This window comes from Pygocentrus nattereri, chromosome 13 (assembly GCF_015220715.1).
Source record: "Pygocentrus nattereri isolate fPygNat1 chromosome 13, fPygNat1.pri, whole genome shotgun sequence".
Taxonomy (NCBI): domain Eukaryota; kingdom Metazoa; phylum Chordata; class Actinopteri; order Characiformes; family Serrasalmidae; genus Pygocentrus; species Pygocentrus nattereri.
The window spans coordinates 12,282,776-12,308,859 of NC_051223.1; the positions used below are offsets into that span (position 1 = coordinate 12,282,776).

The 26,084-nt window shown below is 40.7% G+C and overlaps 1 protein-coding gene across 2 annotated transcripts in view; it reads right to left on the reverse strand.

The window, feature by feature from the left end:
- Positions 1–26,084, reverse strand: part of LOC108437321 (zinc transporter ZIP11) — a 162,181-nt gene that overhangs the window by 58,365 nt on the left and 77,732 nt on the right. The window contains exon 5 of one of the 2 annotated variants that reach the window (XM_017714349.2): positions 20,857–20,977. In XM_017714349.2, the coding sequence (XP_017569838.1) occupies positions 20,857–20,977 (121 nt within the window). Of the gene's footprint in view, positions 1–20,835; positions 20,978–26,084 lie in introns of both variants that reach the window. The other variant, XM_017714348.2, reaches the window with a different exon arrangement.

The following is a 26,084-nucleotide window of genomic DNA, read 5'->3' on the forward strand; positions in this document are numbered from 1 at the left end:
CCAAGAGCGATCGTAGCAAAATTGCATTACTATCAAGATTGTGTGGAAATCCTCAGACTTGCACGGGAATCTGGTCCGCTACAACACAAAGGTTCAACCATACTTATCTTCCCTGACTACCCACCGAGTATAGCCCGCGCCAGGTCGGCGTTCAACGAGGTCCGTAAACTACTACGAGGAAGGGAGGGGGTCCGTTATGGGCTCCTATACCCAGCCCAACTCCGGATCACATACAAGGGAAGGATAAGCAGTTTCAAGACGCAATAGAGGCCATGGCTTATGTTAAGGACAATATTCTGTAAGGTAGCGTCGTTTTTATACTGTCAACAGACTTTTTGGTGAGTACATGAGCTTGGGCTTGAACACTTGGTCTGAGGATTGGAGATACAAGGACTACAGCAAATTTGATTTTTCAAGAATTTCTGTTAATTTGATTGAACTGTGGTACATTTATTATTATGTTTTTTTTATAACCTATATCTCTCCCTTATTATTAATCACTGTGTATCTCACCTAATTGTTTACCTGTCATCAGTATTATAGTCTAATAGTAGATACTAATTGCCACTTTTACTTTATTTTTAATTGAAATGTTTGGGTTATCTTACTTGATATTTTAATATATAGTATATGTGCAGAGCAAGCTGCAGAGCTGGAGTCCTCTTAAAAGCACTTTATGTGTGGATTTTCTTTTTGCAAGGGGTTAGTTTCTCACCATGTTCTAGTTGGTGACTGGGGAAGGGTTACTGTTGCACTAAATGTATTGCTCCTATTTTTTTGTTGTGCTATCTTTCGGGTTAGTGGAGGGATCCTCTTCTGACTGTATTACACAAAAATTACCCATAGTACATCCATATTACTACAACTCATAAATACATAAGACTAATATAAATGGTTGCTCACACTGATAAATCAAAAACTTGCCAGATAAACTTTGTAAGTTGGAACGTTAAATCCTTAAATCACCCAGTGAAACGCCGAAAAGTACTTTCACACCTTAAACAACTAAATGCAGACATTGCCTTCCTGCATGAAACCCATTTGAACACGTTTGACCATTTTAGACTTAGAGGGGGATGAGTTGGACAACTTTTCCATTCTAATTTTCATTCTAAATCTAGGGGAACAGCTATTTTAATTAAAAAGACCATCCCATTTATAATGTTAAAAGTTGATGCTGACTCAGCTGGTTGTTATATAATAGTTGTGGGCAGACTGAACAATACTCCAGTAGTTTTAGTAAACATATATGCACCTAATTGGGATGCATTTTTTACCAGCCTCTTTTCCCTTATACCCGATATAGACACACATCATCTCATATTAGGAGGAGATATTAATTGTGCCCTGTCACCCTCATTGGATCGTAGTTCACCCAAGACCACGCAACCAACCCATTCAACATCTGTGCTTAATCAGCTTCTAAAAACCTATGGAATGGCTGATGTATGGGGCTTTCAGAATCCTGGGCGCAGATGCTACTCCTTCTATTCACCCGTTCACAAAACATATTCTCGTACTGATTATTTTTTTGTTGATAGTAGTTTACTGCCATTAGTCACGGAATGTGAATATCAGGCAATAGTAATATCAGACCATGCACCATTGTTAATGACATTAAACTTGCCTACTTGCAGCAGTGAATATCGGCTGTGGCGATTTAATACACTACTTCTCTCTGATACCGAGTTTGTTAAATTAATTTCTAGAGAAATAGATGACTTTTTAGAACGTAATCAGACCCCAGGAATGTCCTATTGTCTAATTTGGGAGACGTTAAAAGCCTATCTCAGAGGCCAAATAATTTCATACTGTGCCCGTGTAAAGAAAAAACAACAGGAGCGGCTTAAAAAGATCGAAAGCGATATTCTGCAGTTGGATGGGGTTCTCTCACTTTATCCATCCACTAATTTATTTAAGGAACGATTAGCTCTTCAGACAGAATTTAATTTGCTATCTACAAAACTTACTGAGAGTCCGTTAAACAAATCTAGACACAAGTCATATGAACATGGTGAAAAAATTTGAAAAATCTTAGCCCATCAATTACGGCAACAGAGTGTTGACCAGTCAATTCTTGAAATTACTGATGAACTTGACAAAAAATTAACGGATCCTTCAGAGATTAATAATAGGTTCATGGAGTATTACTCACCATTATATACATCTGAATCTAGTAAGAATGAGTTATTGTTTGACTCATTTTTTTTACGTTACCCACTATAGATGAACAATTTGCCTTAGATTTGGAGAGGCCATTTTCAAAGGCCGAAATATTGAAAGCTATTGCCTCCATGCAAAGTGGGAAGTCACCAGGGCCAGACGGCTTTCCAAGCGAATTTTTTAAGAAGTTCTCCTCACAACTTTCCCCTATACTGCTTGCTGTCTATGATGAATCCTCCATCTCTGGATCATTGCCAGAAACCATGAGGCAAGCCATTATTCCTTTAATTCATAAAAAGGGTAAGAGTAAATTGGATTGTATCTCATATCGGCCTATTTCATTGTTAAATGTTGATAGTAAAATATTTGCCAAACTTTTAGCTCTTCGATTGGAAATTGTTATACCTTCAGTAGTGTCTGATGATCAGACCGTGTTTATTAAGAATCGGTATTCATTTTACAATATACGTAGACTTTTGAACATCCTCCATCATCCCACTCCACTCGATATACCTGAGGTGCTTTTGTCCTTAGATGCTGAAAAGGCATTTGATCGGGTGGAGTGGGACTACCTCTTCTATACATTGAGAAAATTTGGTTTTGGTCCAAAATTTATATCATGGATTCAGGTTTTATATTCCTCCCCTTTGGCAGCAATTCGGACAAATAATAATATATCATCTTTCTTTCCATTAGGTCGCGGGACTAGGCAGGGCTGCCCCCTATCGCCCTCGTTATTTGCACTGATGATTGAGCCTTTAGCAGTTGCAATACGGTCTGATAGTACTATTAAGGGCATATGGAGGGGTGAATCTGAACATAAAGTGTCCCTCTATGTGGACGATACCCTCTTGTATGTGTCTGAGCCACTTAAGACCTTGCCTCAAATATTGTCATTACTTGGTAGTTTTGGAAAAATATCAGGATATAAAATAAATTTGCAAAAGAGTGAACTTCTGCCGATCAATACAGCAGCCAGACTAATCACATTTGACTGAGAAAAGATAAATTTAAGTACTTAGGTATTTGGGTTACTAATAACTACAAGCATACTCTACAAAGCAAATTTTATTCCACTGATGGACTCTATAAAACAAGATTTCAAACGCTGGCATACATTACCGATTTCATTAGGAGGCAGGATAAACACTGTTAAGATGAATATCTTGCCAAGATTTTTATATCTGTTCCAGTGCATTCCAATATTTTTAACTAAATCTTTTTTCTTACTCATAGACAAGCTAATATCAGCATTTATATGGAATGGGAAAAATGCACGTACCCGCAAAAGTATCCTGCAGCGACATTGAGAACATGGTGGACTATCGTTACCCAATTTTCAGTATTATTATTGGGCAGCCAATGCCCGCTCTATGTTATATTGGTTTAAATCATATATTGATGGTCCTGAGTGGCTGTCTCTTGAGAATTTGTCATGTCAACCTGCCTCATTACATGCATTGCTCTGCTCAACGTTCCCATCACCTCATCCAGTATGCAAATACTCTCTAAATCCAGTGGTTAAACATTCTCTCAAAATATGGGGACAGTTTAGACATTTCTCACTTAATGATATCTCCGTCCATGCTCCCATAGCAAAAAATCACATGTTTACTCCTTCTATTATAGATGACTCTTTTAATGCTTGGTCTTTAAAAGGTCTCAGGGTATTAAAAGATATGTATGTTGAAGGCAGTTTTGCAACTTTTCAGCAAGTGAAAACCAAATTCCAAATTCCTTATGCTCACTTCTTCAAATATCTTCAACTTTGCAGTTTTATATCATCATCTGTTTGTAATTTCCCTTCATTACCACCTGAGTGGCTTCTAGAAACTCTTCTAGAAGTGAATCCGTATTCTAAAGGAGCCATTGGTAAAATTTATAGTATAATGAATACTCATAATATGGGACCACAGGCTCGCGTGAAGAGGCTGTGGGAAGAGGACCTGGCTACAGGAATAACTGAGGATGTCTGGCAATCTATATTGAAAAATATTCATCTATCTTCGACATGTCAAAGACATCGAGTGATCCAATTTAAAGTGGTCCATAGATTGCATTGGTCCAAAGTAAAACTGGCGAAATTTAAACGTGAGATAGATCCTCACTGTGATAGATGTGAAGTTGAGCCTGGAACTCTGTACCACATGTTTTGGCTTTGTACAAAACTTGAAGATTTTTGGAAGTCTATATTTAGGTTTATCTCTGATATATTGGGGACAATAATAGAGCCTGAGGCCATAATCTCTATATTTGGCATTGCACCACAGTATTCTCATTTAAATCAAAATAATAAAATCCTTATAGCCTTTACTACTCTTTTAGCTCGAAAGCAAATACTACTTAAATGGAAAGATAAGTCCCCTCCAACTTTTAAAATGTGGTTTATTGAACTTTTATACAATTTGACTATGGAAAAAATAAGGTATTCTATAAGAGGTTGTGCCTACAAATTTTCTGATATCTGGCAACCGGTTTTGGATCAAATTAGGGAGATGGATCCCTCGCTAATCTCATTCTCACAGGAGTAATGTACATATTTTGTAATTTATATTTTTTTTTCTTCTCTCCTTTTTAAATACTAATACTTTATGAATCTTTTCAATCTATATTTGCATTTGTGCAACAGTTGGGGGTTGTTTTGGGTGGGGGGGGGGTTGATATAATGACAAAAAATAAAACGTGTATTGTATAGTGTATTAATGCTTAAGATGTTCAATAAAAACACTTTGAAGAAAAAAAAAAACTGGGATTCTTATGTGTGATTCCGGTGATGGTAAAATAGTGGAAAACCAAAAAAAATTCCCTTTGTTATTGCACAGCTATGTTTACTCAACTTTAAATAATAATAATAATTGTGGTAAGTGCAACAGAAACCTTTCTTGTTTTGATGTCTCTGAACTTCATTAACTTGCCAGGCTTTAATTGACTCATTAGACCCAAATTGACTGGTAAGGTCCTAATTGACTCGTTAGGCCCTAACGGTATGACAAGTACTGTTTATGCATGTTAAGAATTGCCATTAGGAATCGGATGAGCCAAAGGCAACAACTACTGTTGAATCTGGAACCCGATCTGGCCATGATCACCAAAGGCATATCTGGAGAAAAAAAGGAGCAGCATTTGATGAAAGGAACACTGTGCGGACTGTTAATCATGGGGGAGGATCTATTACACTTCAGGCAGTGGCAGCCAGTGTGACAAGAAAAACTGCACCAGCAGATGGAAGAACAGATTCTACTTACTATCAGGAAATTCTGGAAGTAAAGAATTGGCCTGGCAGGTCATAAAGCACCAGCCAGAACCACAAACATCTGACCAAAAAGACTAAAATCCAATACTAACTAAAAGAATTAAGAACAGTTCGCAGAAACAGGCTGACGGTTGCTACGAGGTCGCTGGTGTTTACTGGTGGTTGCTATGATATCTCACAGGATTAATAGGGTGTCGCTAAAGGACTCGTATCATAGTGATATGGGTGCACAATTTTTTCCTGATCAGATGGTGCATTCTGGAGTTGGAACAAAGTCAATATCTTGAAAACTGGCAAAAGAAGAAGATAAATTAGATAAAAACAGTATGCAATTACTAATTATTACCAACATTAAAAAACTATTAGTTTAGTACAATGTTGCTAAAACATAAATACAGTCAATGCACGTTTTGTTGTGGTCAGCAATAGCTGTGGCTGAACCTGTGAAGGTTAAACTGGGATTGGATCAGCGTTGACCAACGGCGCTGTAGGTGCTCCTGCTCTATGATACCGGGCCTGTGGATGGCATACCGATGGTGACCTGTTGTCTGAGCTGCCCGCGGGTCAAACTTCGTTTTGTTTATCCAACTGGACAGAGATGTGAGGTTCATCAGGCTGTTAGCCCTCGGCGTAAGCGGAGGCTGGAGCCCGTTACTGCTGGTTGTAAATGTTTAGGCACCTCTGTCTCGTAAAGGTCTATTATCTGTGACATTTGCCCCCTTCTGGTCGACACGACCTCCAACAGAGACAAACGATATGTGCCCACCGAGCATACACCACACACTCACATACATATGCATTCACGTTTTAGTGGGTGTAGTGACACAGAGGACAATATATTTGAAGGCTAAGTATTCAGGTACTTCATAACATGTTCATAAGCATGAAATAATGAGCAACACTACAGTATTTGATGGTTGCCTATATAACAACTTCTTAGCACTTACAAACAGTAATGTTACATACCAGCCTGATTTTAGCCTCAGAGAACAACAAGGCTGTACTGTTCAAACTTTCCCGTTTTACTTTAAATGGCGCAGCAGTTTCAGTCCTGGTCTCAGACAGCAGAATAACTGCCGCACCATTTGAGGATCTTCCATCCTCCAAAATTCCACAGTGAAAAAAAAATAGCAACCAACATGTACCAACATGTCGATTTGCACAGGATTAATATAAGGTTGTTTGTTTTTATGGCTTGTAGGGTTAGAAGAAGGTAAAAGGTGCCGGAATGACCAACACTGGCGCATTCAGATGGGAGTAAAATTACGGAGAAACACCAGTAATAATTACATCACCCTCCTCTGTAAGCATGGTGAAGAAGCATCTCTGAGGATGAATGATCTACTGCTGTCCTCACATCTTCATCAGTGTGACGCTGATTTGAGACCATTTGAGGCCGAAACATCAAGCCGGACCTTCTTTTAGAGTCTGTGTGTGATGTTAATATGTAAAGACGTACGACATGGTGTGAAAAACTTGATGTCTCTGACTTTTAAATGATTATTTCAGCTGGTTTATATTCTCTTCACTCAGTAATAACAGCGCAGCTTGAAGAGTTTCCTGGACCGGGACTAATCCTAATCCTGGACTATACTCCACTCTGAAGGACTCTACCAGGACTCTGATCCACACTGTGTATCTGAAAAGCCCTGCAATCAATTAAACACAGTCTGGCCAACGCCGCAGTTCAGCTCCTGAAAACTTTCTAATATCTGTGTAGTTCAGACTCCACTAAGCCTCCAGAGCTCAGCGTTGTTTAATGAGTGTGGAGGAGGGCATCACCTCCACAGGTGATGGGTGATCTGACGGGTGATATGCGCTCTGCGTCTGTGAGGATTAATAAAGAGGAGATGGTCTGAAGTATCTCGGCTTGTTCTGTCTGCACACTCGACTCCTCGTCCAGTTTAGTCATGGGGTGTCTCAGTCTAAATGCATCACAGTAACACTGATCTGCCACAACAACAGATCAACATCCTCCTACAGCTGAGCATCCATTCAAGAACAAAGCAAAGGACATAGAACCCAGCACAGCCAAAGGAGATGGTGCAAGGGGTCCGGCTCAGACTTCAGCCCTCACATACATCACACTTCAAAACGGCAAACTTTATTCAACAGAACCATGAACACTCAAAGAACCATCTGCATGCTAAAATGGTTCCTCACATCTGGAAACATTCTTCAGATTGATGGAGAATGTGTTGTATGTGGTTCTATGTAGAACCTTTTTGAAAAGAGTTCTTTATAGCATCAAAAACGGTTTAACAGTTAAAACCAAACAGATATCACATCAAGCCAGTAACAACAGCAGAACCCTTTTTGGTACATTCTCCATCCACCTGAAGAAACATTTCATCATACAGAGAACATTTTGATCAATCAAATGGTTCTTTGAGCATTTTATGGTTCTATACAGAATGATTTTCTATATTAAAGTACCATTGAAGACCCACTTTCTTAAGGTTGTAGAACCATATGCAATGCATTCTCCATCAATCTGAAGAACCCTTTCATGATGTAAAGAATCACTTAAGCATGCAAAGGGTTCTTTGAGTGTTCATCATTATATAGCGAGCCATTATAAATAAAGAACCCTTGAAGAGACAATTTTTACATTAATGTAAACTGACCGATGGACACTCAGGAAATCACTAAGGACTGACCATCATGCCAGAAACACTTCATTCTACATTCTTCCACATCGGAGACTCGTGTGAAATGGCGTCAGACAGTTTACAGTTGCTGAAGCTGCTGCAGCGGGTTTGGAAAGTAGTAATGAAGATAACGGAGCGTTTAGATATGAAACATATGAGTATCAGGTTCTATAAAGAGGCTTTAGAGGAGAGTTTAAGAATAGATGAACAGATCCAGAGAGGATGACCTCAGAGACAAAAGGGGTTAACTTTTTTTTGAATAAATTGAGAGGAGCTTCGTCTAATTTCCCCACTGCTAACTGTCCCCTACTTACTTCACATTCTTTACTAGAAATGCCAGCAACTGAATTTTCTTTAAAGACATATCAGACATAAAAGGCATCCTTAAATAACAACACACACCGTTTATAAACCCTATGGCCATCATTAAGACTCTCACGCATTAGAACAGCACGGATTCTGCTGACGTCCCTGTATTTTGGCAAGGATGAGACGCAGGAGTGACGTGTTAAATCCGTCAAATTATCATCAGCTCACAGCGAGGCTGTCTAAACCAATACCAGCGTTAAATATTCAATCCAGAGCAGATTAGATAAGCTCAGAGGACAGAAGTGTCTTGCTTATTTAGACGTGTTGCTGTAGCGAACGGCAGAGCTGGAAACTCAGAAGGCTGTCTGTTTTGAAGACCGAAAGTAGCTTATCTCTCCATCACACACACCATTCCAGCAGGCCATTCTCTCTTTCTCGATCAGTAGGTACTCAGAAAGAGAAAACAAACAAACGGAGTGGCAGAGAGGCTGTAATTTTTCCAATTACCTGCTAAATTATTCAGCTGTGCTCAACTAACCTAGGAAACAGACGAGACAGGAGCTCGGAGTGAGTGCTTCGCTCTGAACATCAGAACTAATACAGAGACATGAGTATCCAACTAACTCTGAACTGCAGAATTGGAGACCCCAAACCCACCGTTCTGACTCTGTCCTTCAAGGGAGTGTACTTTTACATCTATACATACACCAGTCAGGCAGAACATTCTGACCACCTCCTTGTTTCTACACTCATTGTCCATTTTATCAGCTCCACGTACTGTTCAGGTGCACTTTGTAGTTCTACAGTTACAGACTGTAGTCCATCTGTTTCTCTGATACTTTGTTACTTTGTTCTTCAGGGGTCAAGACCCCCATGGACCCTCACAGAGCAGGTACTATTTGGGTGGTGGGTCATTCTCAGCACTGCAGTAACACTGACGTGGTGGTGGTGGTGTGATAGGTGGTGTCTTGCGCTGGTCTGTTTGGATCAGACACAGCAGTGCTACTGGAGTTTTTAAACACCCCAGTGTCTCTTCTGGACTGAGAATAGTCCACCAACCAAAAACATCCAGCCAACAGCATCCTGTGGGCAGTGTCCTGTGACCACTGATGAAGGACTAGAGGATGACCAGCACAAACTGTGCAGCAGCAGAGGAACTATCGTCTCTGACTTTATATCTACAAGGTGGACTGACAAGGTAGCAGTGTCGAACAGAGTGGACAGGGAGTGGACACAGTGTTTAAAAACTCCAACAGCATGACGAATGATGGGGCATGGCTCAACATCCCTCCAGACGTCTTCTGTCCACTTGAGGAACTGATGCCACATTGAGTTGCTGCAGTGTGCTGGGCGAGAGGGGGTCCCCCACAATACTTGATCCTCTTCCATGACTTTTGTCATGACAGTGTCAAGAGTCATATAGTCATATGTATGTTTATTATATATTTTTATACATTTTCATATATATTCATTTGTGATAATCACATCTTTTTAAGATGCTGCATAAGTTTTATTTTGTACTTTTGGACATGTGACTTTTCATGCGATGCACACTTTAATTTGTCTTGTTATTTTCTCAGATCACAATTTATCCTTTCACTTTTCACTCACATAATGTAACCCAATCAAACAGATTTCTAAATGTTTTCAATGTAGAACACACAAAAATATCACCAGTGCACTTTAGATTAAATGTGCATAACTTGCAGTTCCAGGGCATAATGTCTCCTGTGAAATCCATAACAGGGTTATTATTATTATTATTATTATTATTATTAGTGTTGTTATCATTATTGTTGCCTATTATTACAGTGTGTGTAATTAAACCTGCATGTGCTCTCTTATATAAACCCATCAGGGTTTTAATTAGAAACAGTTTTAGAGCTTCACGCTGCAAACCAGGCCACATTAAATGAGACGGTGATGACTACACAGCGTCAAACAGCCACACTGACACCTCCAGATTACAGAACCGTGGAGAACACCACATTAACACTGGACTGTTGTGTGAAACAAGGCATTTGTACTTAGTAAACTGAGAGGAAGGTGAGCTGCAGGTTTAGAGACTGATATCTACAACGGCTCTCCAGTCAAGTTGTTCTAGATCTGCCTGACAAATATTCTGTCCACAGGAACTAAAGCTTCTCCTGCGTTCATGATGGTGTGATAAGCTTGCAGTGAAACAGGACAGGAGAGCCCTCGTATCTGAACTGTCACTTATTTATAACAGGAAAGCTCCGCAGCTCAACTCCAGATACGCATCTCAAATAGCTGCTTTCAGAGCACACTGGATAATGTCAGCCAGCATGGATTATCGTGGATTAATTCTAAACCATGCTCCACTGAATGGAAGGAGATAGCATTGAATGGAAAATGCCAGTAAGATGGTGCCAGCAATGAAGAACTGGGTTCTGATATTACAAGAAACAATACGTGAACCCTTTGAAATGACCTGTATTTAAAGTCAAAATAAAGTTCAGTTATAATCTGGTCTTAATTAGAGTAAAGAATAAACATTTGTCTTAATAACACAAAAATCTTAAATACATCATTCAAACAGTCACAGGGTCAGTTGGAAAAAGTATGTGAACCCCTAAATTACTGACCTCAGCAAAAGCTAAGTGGAGTTAAGAGTTAGGGTTTTAGTCCAATCGATGAAACGAGATGAGGCTACCCTGACTTATTAAAACCACTCAAACATTTTGAGTTTGCTTTTCACAAGAAGCATCTGCTGACGTGAACCAGGCCTCATAAAAACACGTCAGAAGACCTACAACCCATAACTGTTGATTTAACAAAGCTGAAAAGGGTTACAAAGAGATGCAGTACATGCGTCAGGCTCCAGTCCTCATGGGCCAAAACACTGTAGACTGCAGCTTGCCGCCTCATTAAACACACCTGATTCAGCTCATTAGCTAAACAGCAAGGCCTTCAGGAACTGAATTCAGAGCGTTAGGGTAACACTGATCCCTGCAGCACTTTGGCCTGTAATAGTCCCAGTTCGACATGCCTGGTCTACAGTTGGACATGTTGTCCATAAATTTAGACTGTGTCCACTCTCCCTAGAACTGGATGAACAGCCCAAATCACCAAGAAGATCAAAGCACAAAGCAGAATGCTCAAAGAAGTAAAAATAACCCTGAGTACAGCTTGGAAGAAATCATTGGAGCTGGTTACCATCTCTGTCCATGAGTCCATCATTCAAAAAAGTCTATCAATTCAAAAAACTCTGAACAGCCATGGTGTCCATGGCAGGGCACCAGGATGGAAGCCAACGCTGTCCAAAAACATTGCTGTAGTTTGCCAAAAAGTACTGTGGTGAATTTGACCTTATTAATTCTATAGTCGTAACATTATTTTCTATCATATTGGTTATTAGACTGTGTAGATTCTGGTTGAGTTTATCCTGTGGGCCTCTGACTGAAATATGGTGGAGCTGATTCAGGAGGCAGCTGCACAGGATGGGCCCCCCCTGAATGTAAACAATGCTATATATTAGACTGGGGCTACTCTGGACAATAACGTATGTTTATACCAAATTTGGCTAAAGAAGATCCATACATTGAACAAACTGAGGCTATTTTGACAGAAGCCAGATGTCCACACCGGTATAAAAACCAGGAGTTGGAATGTATGTGTCAGAGAATTTTGGCTTTTCTCTCCAAGCTCTTTCGCGAAGGCTTGTCTGTGACTTCGACCTCTCAATGCTAATAAACATCTTTATATGCAAGAGACGAGTGTCACCGAAGAGTTTGTTCCTACACCTTTACAGCATCGCAACTAAAGAAACCACAAGAGTACCTTAACGTTCTGAAATGCTACTGGGAAAATGTGTTATGGACTCCTGAAGCAAATGCTGAACTCTTTGGGAAGACCACACAGCATTACCAGCATGCCAGCATGAACACATCATCCAACTGGTGAAGTATGGTGGTGGAAGCATCACGATTTGGGGCTGCTTTGCTGCCTCTGGGTCTGGACTGACTGCCATCATTGAGGGGAAATGAATTTCCAAATTTATCAAGGCAGGATAATGTCAGAGTGGCTGTCCACCGGCTGAACCTCAGTTGGTGAAGAGGATGAGTACAGGGCAACGGTGAAGGACTTTGTCGCATGGTGCGAGCGGAACCACCTGCAGCTCAATGTGACAAAGACAAAGGAACTGGTGGTGGACCTGAGGAGGGACAAGGCATCGGTGACCCCTGTGTCCATCAGCGGGGTCAGTGTGGACACTGTGGATGATTACAAATATCTGGGTGTGTATATTGACAATAAACTGGACTGGGCTAAGAACACTGACGCCCTCTACAGGAAGGGCCAAAGTCGTCTCTATTTTCTGAGGCGCCTGAGGTCCTTCAACATCTGCCGGACTATGCTCAGGATCTTCTATGAGTCTGTGGTGGCGAGTGCTATCCTCTATGCTGTTGCATGCTGGGGAAGCAGGCTGAGGGTGGCAGATGCCAACAGACTCAACAAATTGATCCGCAAGGCCGGTGATGTTGTGGGTGTGGAGCTGGACTCGCTGACGGCAGTGTCAGAGAGGAGGATGCTGTCTAAACTGCGGGCCATTATGAACAATGGCTCCCACCCACTCTACGACATGGTGATGAGACACAAGAGCTCATTCAGCTCAAGACTCATCGTACCAAAATGCACCACAGAGCGCCACAGGAAGTCATTCTTACGTGTGGCCATCAAACTCTATAACTCAGTGTGTGATTCACAAAACAGATCTTACCAGAATAATCCATCTGCTGCCTTAATTCACCCTCTAAACACAACCTTTCCTCCGCTACAGAAATAATTAGCTCCACTTGGGAATATTTTTTTATATATCCGAGCTCATTTTTTCGGACTCTTTGTTTATCATTAAATCCTAAAATATCACAATGTGACTTTTCCTCCAGAACACTCAGCCTGTAAACTTTCATTCTGATTTCTAAAGCAGGGCTGAACAGGAGCGATTCCGCTACACTCAATTTTACGGTGACGCTGCAGCTCAAGGAACTTGGATGTAATCAAGGCTGGGTCACCATCGTGCGCCAGGAGCAAACATACTGGCATTTACTATAGCAGGTCGTCAGCCACCCTCGACCGGATCTCACTGCGGGCGAGGGTTTGGAACAGGCGCCTCATCCCTAAAGGTGTCAATATGAATATGCAAATGTGCAGGAGGTAACTGGTCTATATTGTGCACACCTGTCTGGTCATGAACCTGCTCAACAAAAACATCTCAACCCAATACAGGCCTTTTTATAGACCCTGTCATGGTGTGAATGCTAATGAAGTGCTGCTGGGTCTCCAATGCTGCGCTTACAACACACAGCTCATATAATCTGCGGTGGTACACAGTCAGAAGTAGCATGCAGTTTAAACACAGTAATAGTAATACTATCAGCGCTACAGCAGTGATGTTCCTGCCCAGGTGACAGTGTTGACATTACTGTTTTACCTGTAAAGAGTTTTGAGCATACACTAATGTTCCTAGTAGTATGTTTCTGTTGGATTTCACAGATGAATGGAACTGGACTTGGAAATGGAAATGGACCAAAAGTGAGGCTGTGGCTCAGGTGGGCTGCACTTCTAGACCGCTACGCTTATCAACGGCTGTTCCAATCAGAACCATCCCTCAAGTACAGCTAAAAAAAACAGCTAGTTTTTTTAGGCTAGTTTCACACAGCAGGTAAAAGTGGCCTGAATCTGATTCTCTCACCAAATCTGATTTTTTTTGTTTGGCTGTTCAGATTATCTCTTAAATGTGGTCTGTATGCACCAGTCTGAACAGATCAACTCCTAAACTGAGCCGCATGAGCAAAAGAACAGAGCGTCACGCTGCATCACAGCTCATCCAAAGGTAAACAATCACAACCACCAATGAACGCCAGTTGCTCCCGGATCAGCTTCATCTTCACCAGCATCACAGGAGCAATTATGAAGTTCCAGAGGTTGACAGCTGGGCTCATCGCCCAGAATGTGTTTGAGCCGTAAAAAGGGCGCAGTCACTTCTTTGGTTTGCGTCCTTGGATTCTTTAAACTTTGCTTTCAGACATTTATCTGTTCTTTCATGGTACAGCCGCGTTGTCCTGCGGCCGCATTCAGGCATTTCTTTCAAAATCTCTTTGAACACAAAGCCTTTTGGTTTCTTCTAGATTTTTGTACAGAACCATCATACAGAAATCTGGCTGTTCAGAATAAACTGTGCTGCTGCAGATCAATTACGTATTGAGCTTCAGTACCAGACATGAAAGCGCCCCAAAACGGAACTGAAAATGTCCGATTAAGTGCGTTTATCTGTTCTCACGGACACACAGACACACATCTGTGTCACACAAGAAAAAGATCAGATCTGGGCAACGTGTGAACGAAGCCTTTGATTGTTTTGTAGGACGCTATTAAATTATCTCTCACACACTTCTGTCATCTATAATCACCATTGCTGGAATGTTGACCAGAGACTGCTGTGATACACTACCATTTCTACCACAGCAGTGTCCAATCTTAGCCACAAAGGCCCGGAGTGGCTGCAGGTTTTTATTCCAAACAGGCAGAAACATAAACAAGCACTTGTTTAACTCAATACCACTCTTTTAAACAGTTGTTCTCAGTCTTTAAACAGCTGATCGGCTCCTGGATTGTTGGAATGAAAACCCTTTGTGGGTAAAACTGGACACCCCTGACCAACAGTCATACCAAACATTGCAGAATCATGCCTACACTCCTAAAAAAGACGGTTCTTCAAAGGTTCTTTAGTAAGGACATTGATTCCACATAGAATCATGAACACTCAAACAACCATTTGCACTGCATATGGTTCTAAGCAGAACCTATTTTTAAAAAGGTTCTGTGTAGCACCAAAAAGGATCCTGCTGATGTTAAGATGTCAAGTCTGTAACAAAAGAAGAACCTATTTGGTGCTATATATAACCACATACAACACGTTCTCCATAAATCTGAAGAAAAATTTCACCAGGCAAAGAACCCTTCTTATTTTATTTAAGTTTGTTTTTAAAGGTGTTCTTGAGAAAGGTCCTCAGAAAAACTCAGCTTCATGACGTGTTCTTAAAACGCAGAACCGTTCTACTTTGTGCTCTTGAGTGTGTGTAGATTCTGTTCTAACCTGAGAACAAACCCCACGTAAGAGAACATTGGTGAGTCAGAGTCTTCATCTTAACTAAAGAACCCTTAAAGTACCATCTTTTTAAGAGTGTGTGATTCCCACTTGGATTCTGTAGAGTTTGAGTGATCAGTAGAGTGACCGGCCTTTTCAGCACAGTGTTCTAAAAGGCAGTGCTGACCGTCCACATTCATATACCACATTTCCACCATCTACACTGTTCCAGCATCTAAAAACGTGATGCTACATTCTGGACGATGTTTTCTATGATGGCTATGAGAGGAAAAAACCCAAAATGGACCCAAAATAAAAGGAAAAGTTCACCCACTAAAACACAATCACCAACCGGAGTGGATTTAAGAGAAGCAGGAAAAGGCCAATCACGGCCCAGAGCATCACTGGAAATCTAACCGGAGAGGAAACTTCTGCACTTCATTTATCCAATTTATTAGCTTCTACCCCAGCCAGTTTATCAGTTTATCAGAAACGGGAATCAGGAGCACTCTGTGGGTTTAAGGTTACAGATAAAAGCCCACCTGCTACTGCAGTTTATCAGCCGTCCATTATTGAAAAGTATCACAAAATGGTTCTCATCGATGGACACTGTGTATATGGTTCCATTTAGTAAAAGGTTCTGCTATTGTTATGATGTAAAGCTCTACTACTATACAGATGTGCAATGGACCAACGAGGACATCGCTGATGCTTAGCTGTGCTCTTTGGTCTACCAATCAGAGTCGCTGCTGCCTGCTGAGGGGCAGGTCTTGGCAAATAAAAGAACCCACCTGAGAGGAGTTTTTGTGTAGGAGCGTTTAGCGTGTCTGAGACTTCTGGGGTGCCAGCAATATAATCGCACTTTGCCGCTCCCTCTTTTACCCTCTGTCTCTCACTGTTCTCCTCCAGCACGATGTGTGGACGGGCGAGTTTGGTAGTTATTTTATTGGTCATGTACATCAGGTAAGGGGCGAGTGGAACCTGCTGTATTTCGGTGAGGACCAGCATCAGGCCTGGATAGGCAGATTAGTTTTGTTTGCTCTTTCTTTGTAAAAATTATTTTTGTATTGTAAACGTTTTGGGGAAGTGAAGTAAAGAAAAAGCAAGAAAGAGTGAAATTGCAATTACGCTCAACTCATGATACAGTAATGGATTGCATGGCTTTTCTTGAGTTGACTCAACTCAAACTACTTAGTTGACTCAAAAAGTCTCTAAATTTTTTAGTTCTGTTTCTCAGATAAATAAATCAAACAAACGCATTTTACACTTAATTTATCCACAAGCCAGAACTCTCTCCATCACATAGCCCAGCTAGACATTCTTCCTCTTGGGCACGTACTTATGGATGGCTGTGGCATTGCTGGGATTCAAACTCACAACCTCCTGATGGGGTGACGGCTTAGTCCACTGCACCACTCAAGAACACATGATAACTCAGACTTTATATCTGCAAATGTTTAAAACACTGAAGAAAATGTGTTGCTTTAAATCACCGCATCGTCTCATGTGGTGCAGCTGTCTAATAATTCATCCCAACATCAGGAGGCTAAGAGTTTGAATCCCAGCAATGCCAAAGTTGTTCATGTCCAGAAGCCCAAGAGGAGAATATGCCAGATGGACTGTGTGACAGAAGGAGTGCCAGCTAGTGAGGAAACTCTGGTGTCCTCAAGTTCAGTCAACTCAAGAAAAGCCATGTAATCAGCTACTCTATCATTTTTACGGTGTACTGTGTCTTCATGTCCTTCCCTTCCTTCCTCCATCACATGCCACATGTTCCCTCGTCTCTACCACTAGCTGCATCTGAGGGGAGCGTAACAGTAGCGACCCACTCCTGATGAAATATATTCGTTATGTATCTTCTGGAAAACAATCCTCATTTTTCCACATTTGTTTCCATTTTCAGTTTCTTTACAGACATTGTTGCAGTGATCATTCTTCTCCTGCTGGGTATCTCTCTGGAATCCACATTTCAGTTCTAGTAAAATATCTTTATCCATCTTGACTTTGGCTTCTCTTCTCTTTTATATATTTTCCACAATATCATCTGTCATCCTTCCTCCTTTTCATTCTTTGCATGTTTTTCTCCGATTCCCCTTTGATGCCCTCTTTGAGTTCCATCCACAGCTCTTCTGGCTCTCTATCAATCACGTCCAGCATCTGAAATCAGTTCCTGATTTTCTTCCAAAACTTCACAAAACTGAAGCACTTTTCAGAGCCAGATCACGGCTGCATGGTCCACCTGCATGACATCACATTAACGTCACTGACTGACCTCTTCCTTTCTGTATGATATGAATAATAACCTCAGCACCAGGTAAGACGTACGTCATTAGATGTCCATGATTCTCCACTCTAATAAACCGGTCAGGTGGGTCACGTTATCACTAGCTGGTGAAGGTGGGATTAAGGAAAATGGTTCTGATCTGTAAAGGCAGACCGGATCTGCAGCTGTCACCAACTGGGAGAGGAGATGAAGCCTAATGAAGGCATTTTAGTAGCCTAAAGTGGGTAAAGCAAAGCGCTTTTCCACTCGTTTAGCTCCGTTAATTAGCCGGACTCTGACTCAGCCTCTGGGGTTTGGCGCTGCTGGCAGTAATGGCCTGAGGGCTGCAGAGCGTTGACTGTAACTGTCTTTCATAAAGATGTTCCACAATGACAAGGGCATCCAGTGATGCATTTATTTCCACTTAGTTTGAAGTGTCAAAAAAGCTCTTAATACAGTGGAGCTGCTGCCCGCTGGAGGACTGGGGCGTCTAAGGCTGCTAATGCTCAGTTTAGACCAAATCCATGAGGTTTAAGCTGGATATAAATCACAGGAATAAAAAAATCCTGACTTAAGCACTGCTACTGTAGTGAAAACCCACCTGAGTACAACTACAAGCTTTAATAATGAAAAGCACTCAAACATTAAATAAGATATTAACAGAAAAACCTGCTGTATACTGGCTCTGTTAGCCTGTTAGCTAACAACACAACAGAACAGCTCCAGGTTTAATGCTTATTATTGCAAAATGACAAAGGAAAGTAGTGGACTAACACGGTATTTAGCTATGATAACCTGGAAACCAACTAACTAAGAATCTGAGATATGAATGTTTAAGCAATGTTTATTAAAACTTAATCCTTGTCAGAAATAAACTCACTGTAATTTAAATCTGCATTATTATTGTATTCTATTGTTTTCTCTTGGTCCTACTTAAGATTTATCTAACAAAAAAGCCATAATTTATTGTTTTTGGCACTTTTTGTCTCTGAGAATGAAACAGGCTGCACCTTCCTGTATATATTTAAATGTGGTGTCGTGGTGGGTAGCGCTGTTGCCTCACAGCAAGGAAGGCCTGGGTTCGATCCCCCAGCCGGGTGACCGGGGTCCTTTCTGTGTGCATGTTCTCCCCGTATCTGCGTGGGTTTCCTCCGGGTTCTCTGGTTCCCCCACACAGTCCAAAGACATGCAGTCTGGCCAATTGGACATGGTAAACTGCCCCTAGGTGTGAATCTGCCCTGCGATGGACTGGCGACCTGTGACCGATGACCAGTGGGATAGGCTTCAGCTCCCTCCGTGACCCAGAAGGAGAAATGGCTTAGAATATGTGTGTATTCTGATTGCTGCCCTGTATTGTGCTCTCATTCAAAAAGCAGCCCAGACTAAAACACTCCTTACAAGTTCAGTGTGAATGGGTTGGGCAAATCTACTGTAGGTGTGACATCACAAAATCAGAGAATTTAAAAAAGGCTGCTTATGTATATAGACTGGAGATTGAGGGGTACATTAGGGGAAAGTTTACAAACTATTATAAAAGTCTTAAGAACAATGAGGAAAACTCGGTTTTCCATAATAAGGGCCCTTTAATTATCCTCAAAAAGTCCCAGAACAAAGAAAAGAGAAAGCTGCAGTTACTGATTCAAAGGCAGAAAGAAAAAGGCAGGACCTGCAGAGCGTGTTAGACTGCATGCACTGGAGTTTGGGTCAGTTACAGATGTTTTTAACTGTCTGGAATAGAACATGGAGAACCGGTTCTTGCACAGAACATCAGGATTAAGCACAGTGCATGACTGTAAAGATCTGATGCAGGACAGTGAAGACTGTGATGAGTATGTTAGGATTCTGAGGGGAAGAAAGAATGGACTGATTAATCTGTAACAGGAGGAGAGATGGAGAAGAAGCAGAGGATTACAGCTTACGTGAGAGACGTTCCTTCACAGAAAGCCATCAGAGAACTGGCACATTAAAACAGCACTTCGGTTCTGTTTATCTTAAAGCGATAGTTTTAAGAAATCAGCCAAGGCATGTTTACTGTCTGAAGTTTGCTGCTTTAACTTTTTACTGAAGCACAACGAGGCTAATGCAGATAACACATAAAGGACAGATATAGCGTGTTTACATGCACGCTCACTGTTTACTGTTTACATGAACACTTTTGGAGCAACACGGAAACCAAATACATGCTTAACGAAATGAAGGATCGAAATATTCTTCAAATTCTAGATTTGTGCAGTGTTTAAAAAATAAGTCACTCATGAAGTTTGAGTTTTATGTTACGTTTACATCACATTTTACTCTGTGAGTTTATTGGCTGGTTGTAAAGTAGAAATCTGAATTTCCCATTATCTGCTTATGAGCATGACAACACACTGAACCAGACACTGACACAATCTGATTTAGTGCAGTTATCAGATTATTAAGTGTAAACACACCGAACCAGTTACTGACAATCTGATTTTCTGCAGTTATCCTGTTATTAAGTGTAAACACGCTGAACCAGTTACTGACCCAATCTGATTTTCTGCAGTTATCAGATTATTAAGTGTAAACACATTGACCCAGTTATTGACATAATCTGATTTTCTGCAGTTATCAGATTACTAAATGTAAACACATTGAACCAGTTACTGACACAATCTGATTTTCTGTAGTTATCAGATTATTAAGTGTAAACACACTGAACCAGTTCCTGAAACGATCTGATTTTCTGCAGTTATCAGATTATTATGTGCATCTTCATCAGGCAGTGAATTCATCAGGCAGTGAATTCATAACCATTTCATGTGGGAAATTTCTGTGAGGGAGCCTTGAGAGGTGGATGTCTGGTTCCTATTACCACCACTGTTAACAGTATAGAAAAATCAGTTAAATCCTCTTAACTAACTCAATATAAAGTGAGTGTAATGATTGTTCACTACATTAGCCTCGTAGCTTCAGTGCTTAAGTTAAAAAGGTAAACTTTGGACAACAGTCATAGCTTTGGGGTAAACAGAGCAAATCTGATTCTTCACCAAACTATCGCTTTAATGCCTGGAGTCTGCAAGTGCAGGTTTGGTGGGAGAGAGTGGGTATATGAAGGGAGGCTTGCCTGAGTGAGCTCCAGCTCTACCTATCCTGATTGACAGCTCCTCTGCTTCTGTGGACCGGGCTACAGGGTCTTCCACTTTCTCTTTGGGTGGTCTGGAGTCAGCAGGGTGAGCCAGGGACAGATGTGGGTCCACATCAACACCCTGCACAGCAAACACACACAGAGACATACGTCAATCATTTCCATCAATTCATATCAGCTACAGTGAAAGTAAGTAATTTAATAGCAGTGACAGTAAAGCAGCTCTGTGTTCATGGTCATCGTGACTCGTGGCTCTTCACCATCAGGGCTGATTCTTTTTTCCACACAGAAGGAAAAAGGAGTTTCATGTTTCATGCTGTTACTTGCATTATTCCAAAAATGCAACCCCTGAAAAAGTGTAAATACACATGAATACATTGTCAAAATAGACATTTCCCTAATGACCGCTGATCTGAACTCTGACAGGTTAGTGAAATTGAGCCACAGTGTATATGAACAGTACAGTACCCATTAATGAGGCAAAGCTGTGAATATAAATGCAAGTTTCTCCAGAGAAGTGTATTAAAATATGCAGTGAAAGGAAATAAACATTTAAACATTTTTATTTTGGGTTTTTTATAGAAATGGATATATTCACCCATTTACACACAGGTATATACACTATATTATCCCTGTCTTTATGGACCTGCTTTCTGCACTGGTGCACAGTCATGTTGGAACAGGAAGGGGCCATCCCCAAACTGTTCCCATAAAGTTGGGAGCATGAAATTGTCCAAAATCTCTTGGTGCTGAAGCATTAAGCGTTCCTTTCACTGGAACTAAGGGGCTGAGCCCAACTCCTGAAAAACAACCCCACACCATAATCCCCGCCCCCTCAAATTTTTATACTCAACACAATGCAGTCAGACAAGTACTGTTCTCCTGGCAACCGCCAAACCCAGACTTGTCCATCAGATTCCCAGACGGAGAAGCGTGATTGGTCACTCCAGAGAACATGTTTCCACTGCTCTAGAGTCCAGTGGCAGCGCTTTACACCACTGCATTCCATGCTTTGCATCGCACTCGGTGATGTACAACTTGGATGCAGCTGCTCGGCCATGGAAACCCATTCCGTGAAGCTCTCTACGCTGTTCTTTAGCTGATCTGAAGGCCACATGAAGTTTGGAGGTCTGTAGCAATTGACTCTGCAGAAAGTTGGTGACCTCTGCGCACTTTGCGTTTCAGCATCCGCTGACCCCGCTCTATCATTTTACGTGGCCAACCGCTTATCCGTTATAGGTGTAGACAAGTTTATTTATTCAGCACCAAAATGGAAGTGATTGGGAACGACAGCAACTCAGGCACAAAGATAAGATAAGATAAGACTAATAAAGGATTATCTTATCTTATCTTAGTGCCTGAGTTGCTGTCGTTCCCAATCACTTCCATTTTGGTGCTGAATAAATAAACTTGTCTACACCTATAAATACACCTTGTCTAAACTACTCCGCCATTTTATCAGAAACACCTACCATGCAGATGTCTTATACAGGTGTACATTTACAGACTGTAGCCCAGAACCCTCTAACCTGCTCATCCTTGGAAGGGACAGGAGGAATGTCTGTGTAAAGTAATTCTGTTCCTCTGTTTATGTGGTAATTTCCATGTAAAGGCATATAAAGCCACAGTCTAATCAGAATCTAGCTCAACCCACTGCAATCAACATCCATGCAATACTTCATCTTGAAAGGAAACATGCATAATATTTCAGTCTTTGATTACTGTGGACAGCTGTTGGATTGATTTGAGGGGAAAATATGGAATAATGCTAACACTCAACAGCAGATGTGACTGTAATTACAAAGAAATGAACATAGTCTGAACAATGAAGGTGTTAGTAGTGAGTCTGTGCTGCAGTAACAGCTCTAGATGTTGAACACTGAGGTGAGGATCTGATTGAGCACTAGTGAGGTCAGGTACTGATGTTGGATGGTCAGTTCTGGGTCACTCCAACTCATCCCAAAGGTATTGGATGGAGCTCCATCACTCCAGAACACAGTTCTTTATAACACAAGGGCTTTATACCCCTCTAGCCCATGCTGGGCACTGGACATGGAGACCTTAGGATCATGGGCAGCTGCTCCAGAGTGTCCCATTCTATTGGTCAGTGCTTTTCTATGGAGATTAAATAGGCTGTGTCAGTGATCGTGACTTTAAAGTAGCTGAACACACTAATTGGAAGGACTGAACAATCAGTTTTCCAAAATTCCTGTGTGATTAACTGGTTAAGATGTAAACAGAGTCGTTCAGAGCAATTTAGGTGTGAAACCTTGGTTCTGACAGGAACCAAATCAGCACTAACGATGACTGACAGCTCAGAAATAAACTAAACTAAATCTTTTGTAAACTGACAGAACGTGTTTTATTTCTACATAAAGGAGAGAAGCACGCACACATTACACACGTCAGAGTGAGTTGCTTAAAAACTAATGTTTTCATTTTGCATAACTTAAAACAGCAGATAAGCATTCTGAACTAGCGGATTATGACCATCAAATTACTGTTTACACTGAGCTCTGCTGCTCAATTAAAACACGCTAAACGGGGGCAGTGAGCTTTCATTACATAATAGCCTTATTAAGATGCTAATTCTTCCTTCAGACTATTTAAGAGATGCAGAGAAACGCTGAGGAAAAGCTTTCCGCACTATGAGCTCGTCAGCGGACATGGTGTGGCTACTGTAATCACGATTTTATCATCTTTAAAAAACATTTATAAGATTTAAAAATCCGGCAGAAAACAGTATGACTGATCAGACAAACACAGCTTTCCCAAACATAATTAAATTAATTTACATTAAACTAAGACCAATACCATTACCAAACATTTTATATTAAATTCATCTTACAGATAGACAGAAAGACAGACAGATTGACTGAGGGATAGACAAACAGACAGACAGCATTACAGGCCTGATTTTCTGATCTTCTGAAGATTTTGAAACAATATCATATTTAAGGAGTTAAAATACCACATAAACAATAACCAATAATATACACACACATTTTACATGAGTTGAGTTAAACAGTGCTTTACTGACAGAATGAGGGTCTGGCTGAACATCCTGCCATCAATACTGGTACCAACTCTAAAGGTCTGTAAATTCTGATAACTGACAATATAATTTTGCATGTTAAACTTCAATGTTATTCTGCAGTATTTTGAGGTAAACAGAGTTTATTGACTGATATGATGGTCATTTCTGAATGGTTACACCTTAAACTCTAATAAACAGTAGAAACTCACCATCTGAAATTATAGAATAATTGAGGCACTCAGGGAGTTTATCAGCTCTTACTTTTACAAAACTCACTAATCATAACTGAGCAATATTTTGGAAATTTTTTTGGCCAACATTATATATTATATATCAGTCTAATATAACCCATTTCATTTTTGACCACATAAAATCATATTGGACGGCTTTATCGGTAACATTTATCTCAGTCAGTGGAATCATATTAAATGTATTTATTATAAACTAAATCAGTCAAGCACAGATCGACTGAACTGCAGCGTTAAACCAGAGCAGCTGATGAAATCCTCCTCTCAGTAGGGCTGCAGTATGTAGGCAGGTATGTGTCTGTGAGAGGGGTAAATAAAGGGCGGACCAGGCAACCATATATTAAAGCTCATAACCCTGAGGTCACCTCTCATTCCTGATGACCACAGCTGAAAGGGGGAGGGATATTCCTCCCTTCATCTCACACACAATATTAGACCAGTTTATTAGCCAGTTTAACAAACCTTTCCAGGTGTAGAGGATGATATGATACAGATAATGATACAGTTATTATGGCTGTTATGGCAACACTTTTCTTACAGCCACACACATTAACTGGGTCAGTGTGACTACTAGGTAATTATTGTGGGTATTATTATTTTAACCCTCAATTCAGTCTAACTTAATTACACTGAGTGTAATTAGATATACTATATATAATAAATACTAGATATAATTAGGTGTACTAGATACAAAGAAGGCAAAAGACCAAAAAATATATCACAACTGAATAATTATTTGGAGCAATAAGGTGGTAAATATAAACAAAACACACTAAATGTCAATGAATTGTTACACGTTTAAGCAGAAACTCCTCTAGGTTAGTTATATGGGGGAAAAAGTCATACAAATACGTGACAGCCTTACATTTGAGGCAGTTAGACTTGAACACCCTGCCATTCATTTCCTATGGGAAAAAATAGTCTTGGAACAATCGTTTTATGAAAACCACACGTCAGAAAAGCACCAGCATACTAATGAGGCATGGGATCTACGTTCCTGCAAAACTTTGTTTTTCTAGTTCGAAAAGCGTGGTACTGAAAACTGCCCCACCAACTTGAATAGGCATGATGGCCTGATTATAACATATGTTATAACAGCCCATAAGAGGGTATGACACCTGTTATGATGTGTACAGTGTGGTTATGTCAACGTTATGTAGTAGCATCCAAGTAAAGACACCTAAAGATCTGTGATATGCAAAGTATTGTGATGTTTCGCGATTCTGTGAAATAATAAATCACTGAAACTTTGTGTTCATCAAAATGAATTATTCTTTCAGCAAAGAACACAATGTTTGTTCCCTTTCTAGGAATGCTGCTGTAATTTTCTTCCTCCCAGAATGACAGTGTTGAACAAAGGACGGCACAAAAACAAGACCACTTATATGGAGAGCCAATCTAACGGACCCCTCCTAACAGAAAGAGTGTAATCACGGCTCTATTGAAGTAACGGCAGGACTCCAGTATGAGCAGCAGCTTCAAGCCCAGTAATGAATATGTGTGCATGTGTTTACCTGCAAGCGTGTTGCATCCATCATGTGTGCCAGAGCGCATTGGTGCTCCGAGTTACTGCTGACGACGTTCTTAATCAATCTCAGCTGCCCAGCTGTAAACAGAATTTACGATCTAAAAACACAGGGGTGATATATCATCAGAGGTCAGGCTTATCAGCTCCATCCAGCCCAGTCAACACCAAACAGGCCTCTGTGGAGGAAGAGGACGTTCTGCTGGGAAACAAGGTCCTGCTTACCACAGCTGATCACCTTCACTGCCCTGTCTGAACAGCAGATACACTCGCAAATCACTGGTCATGTTGGGTTTTACAAAACAGGTCCGGTTCTAACGTATAAATACTATATATTTGATATACATTATATATATATATATATATATATATATATATATATATATATATATATATATATAATGTATTTGATATAACG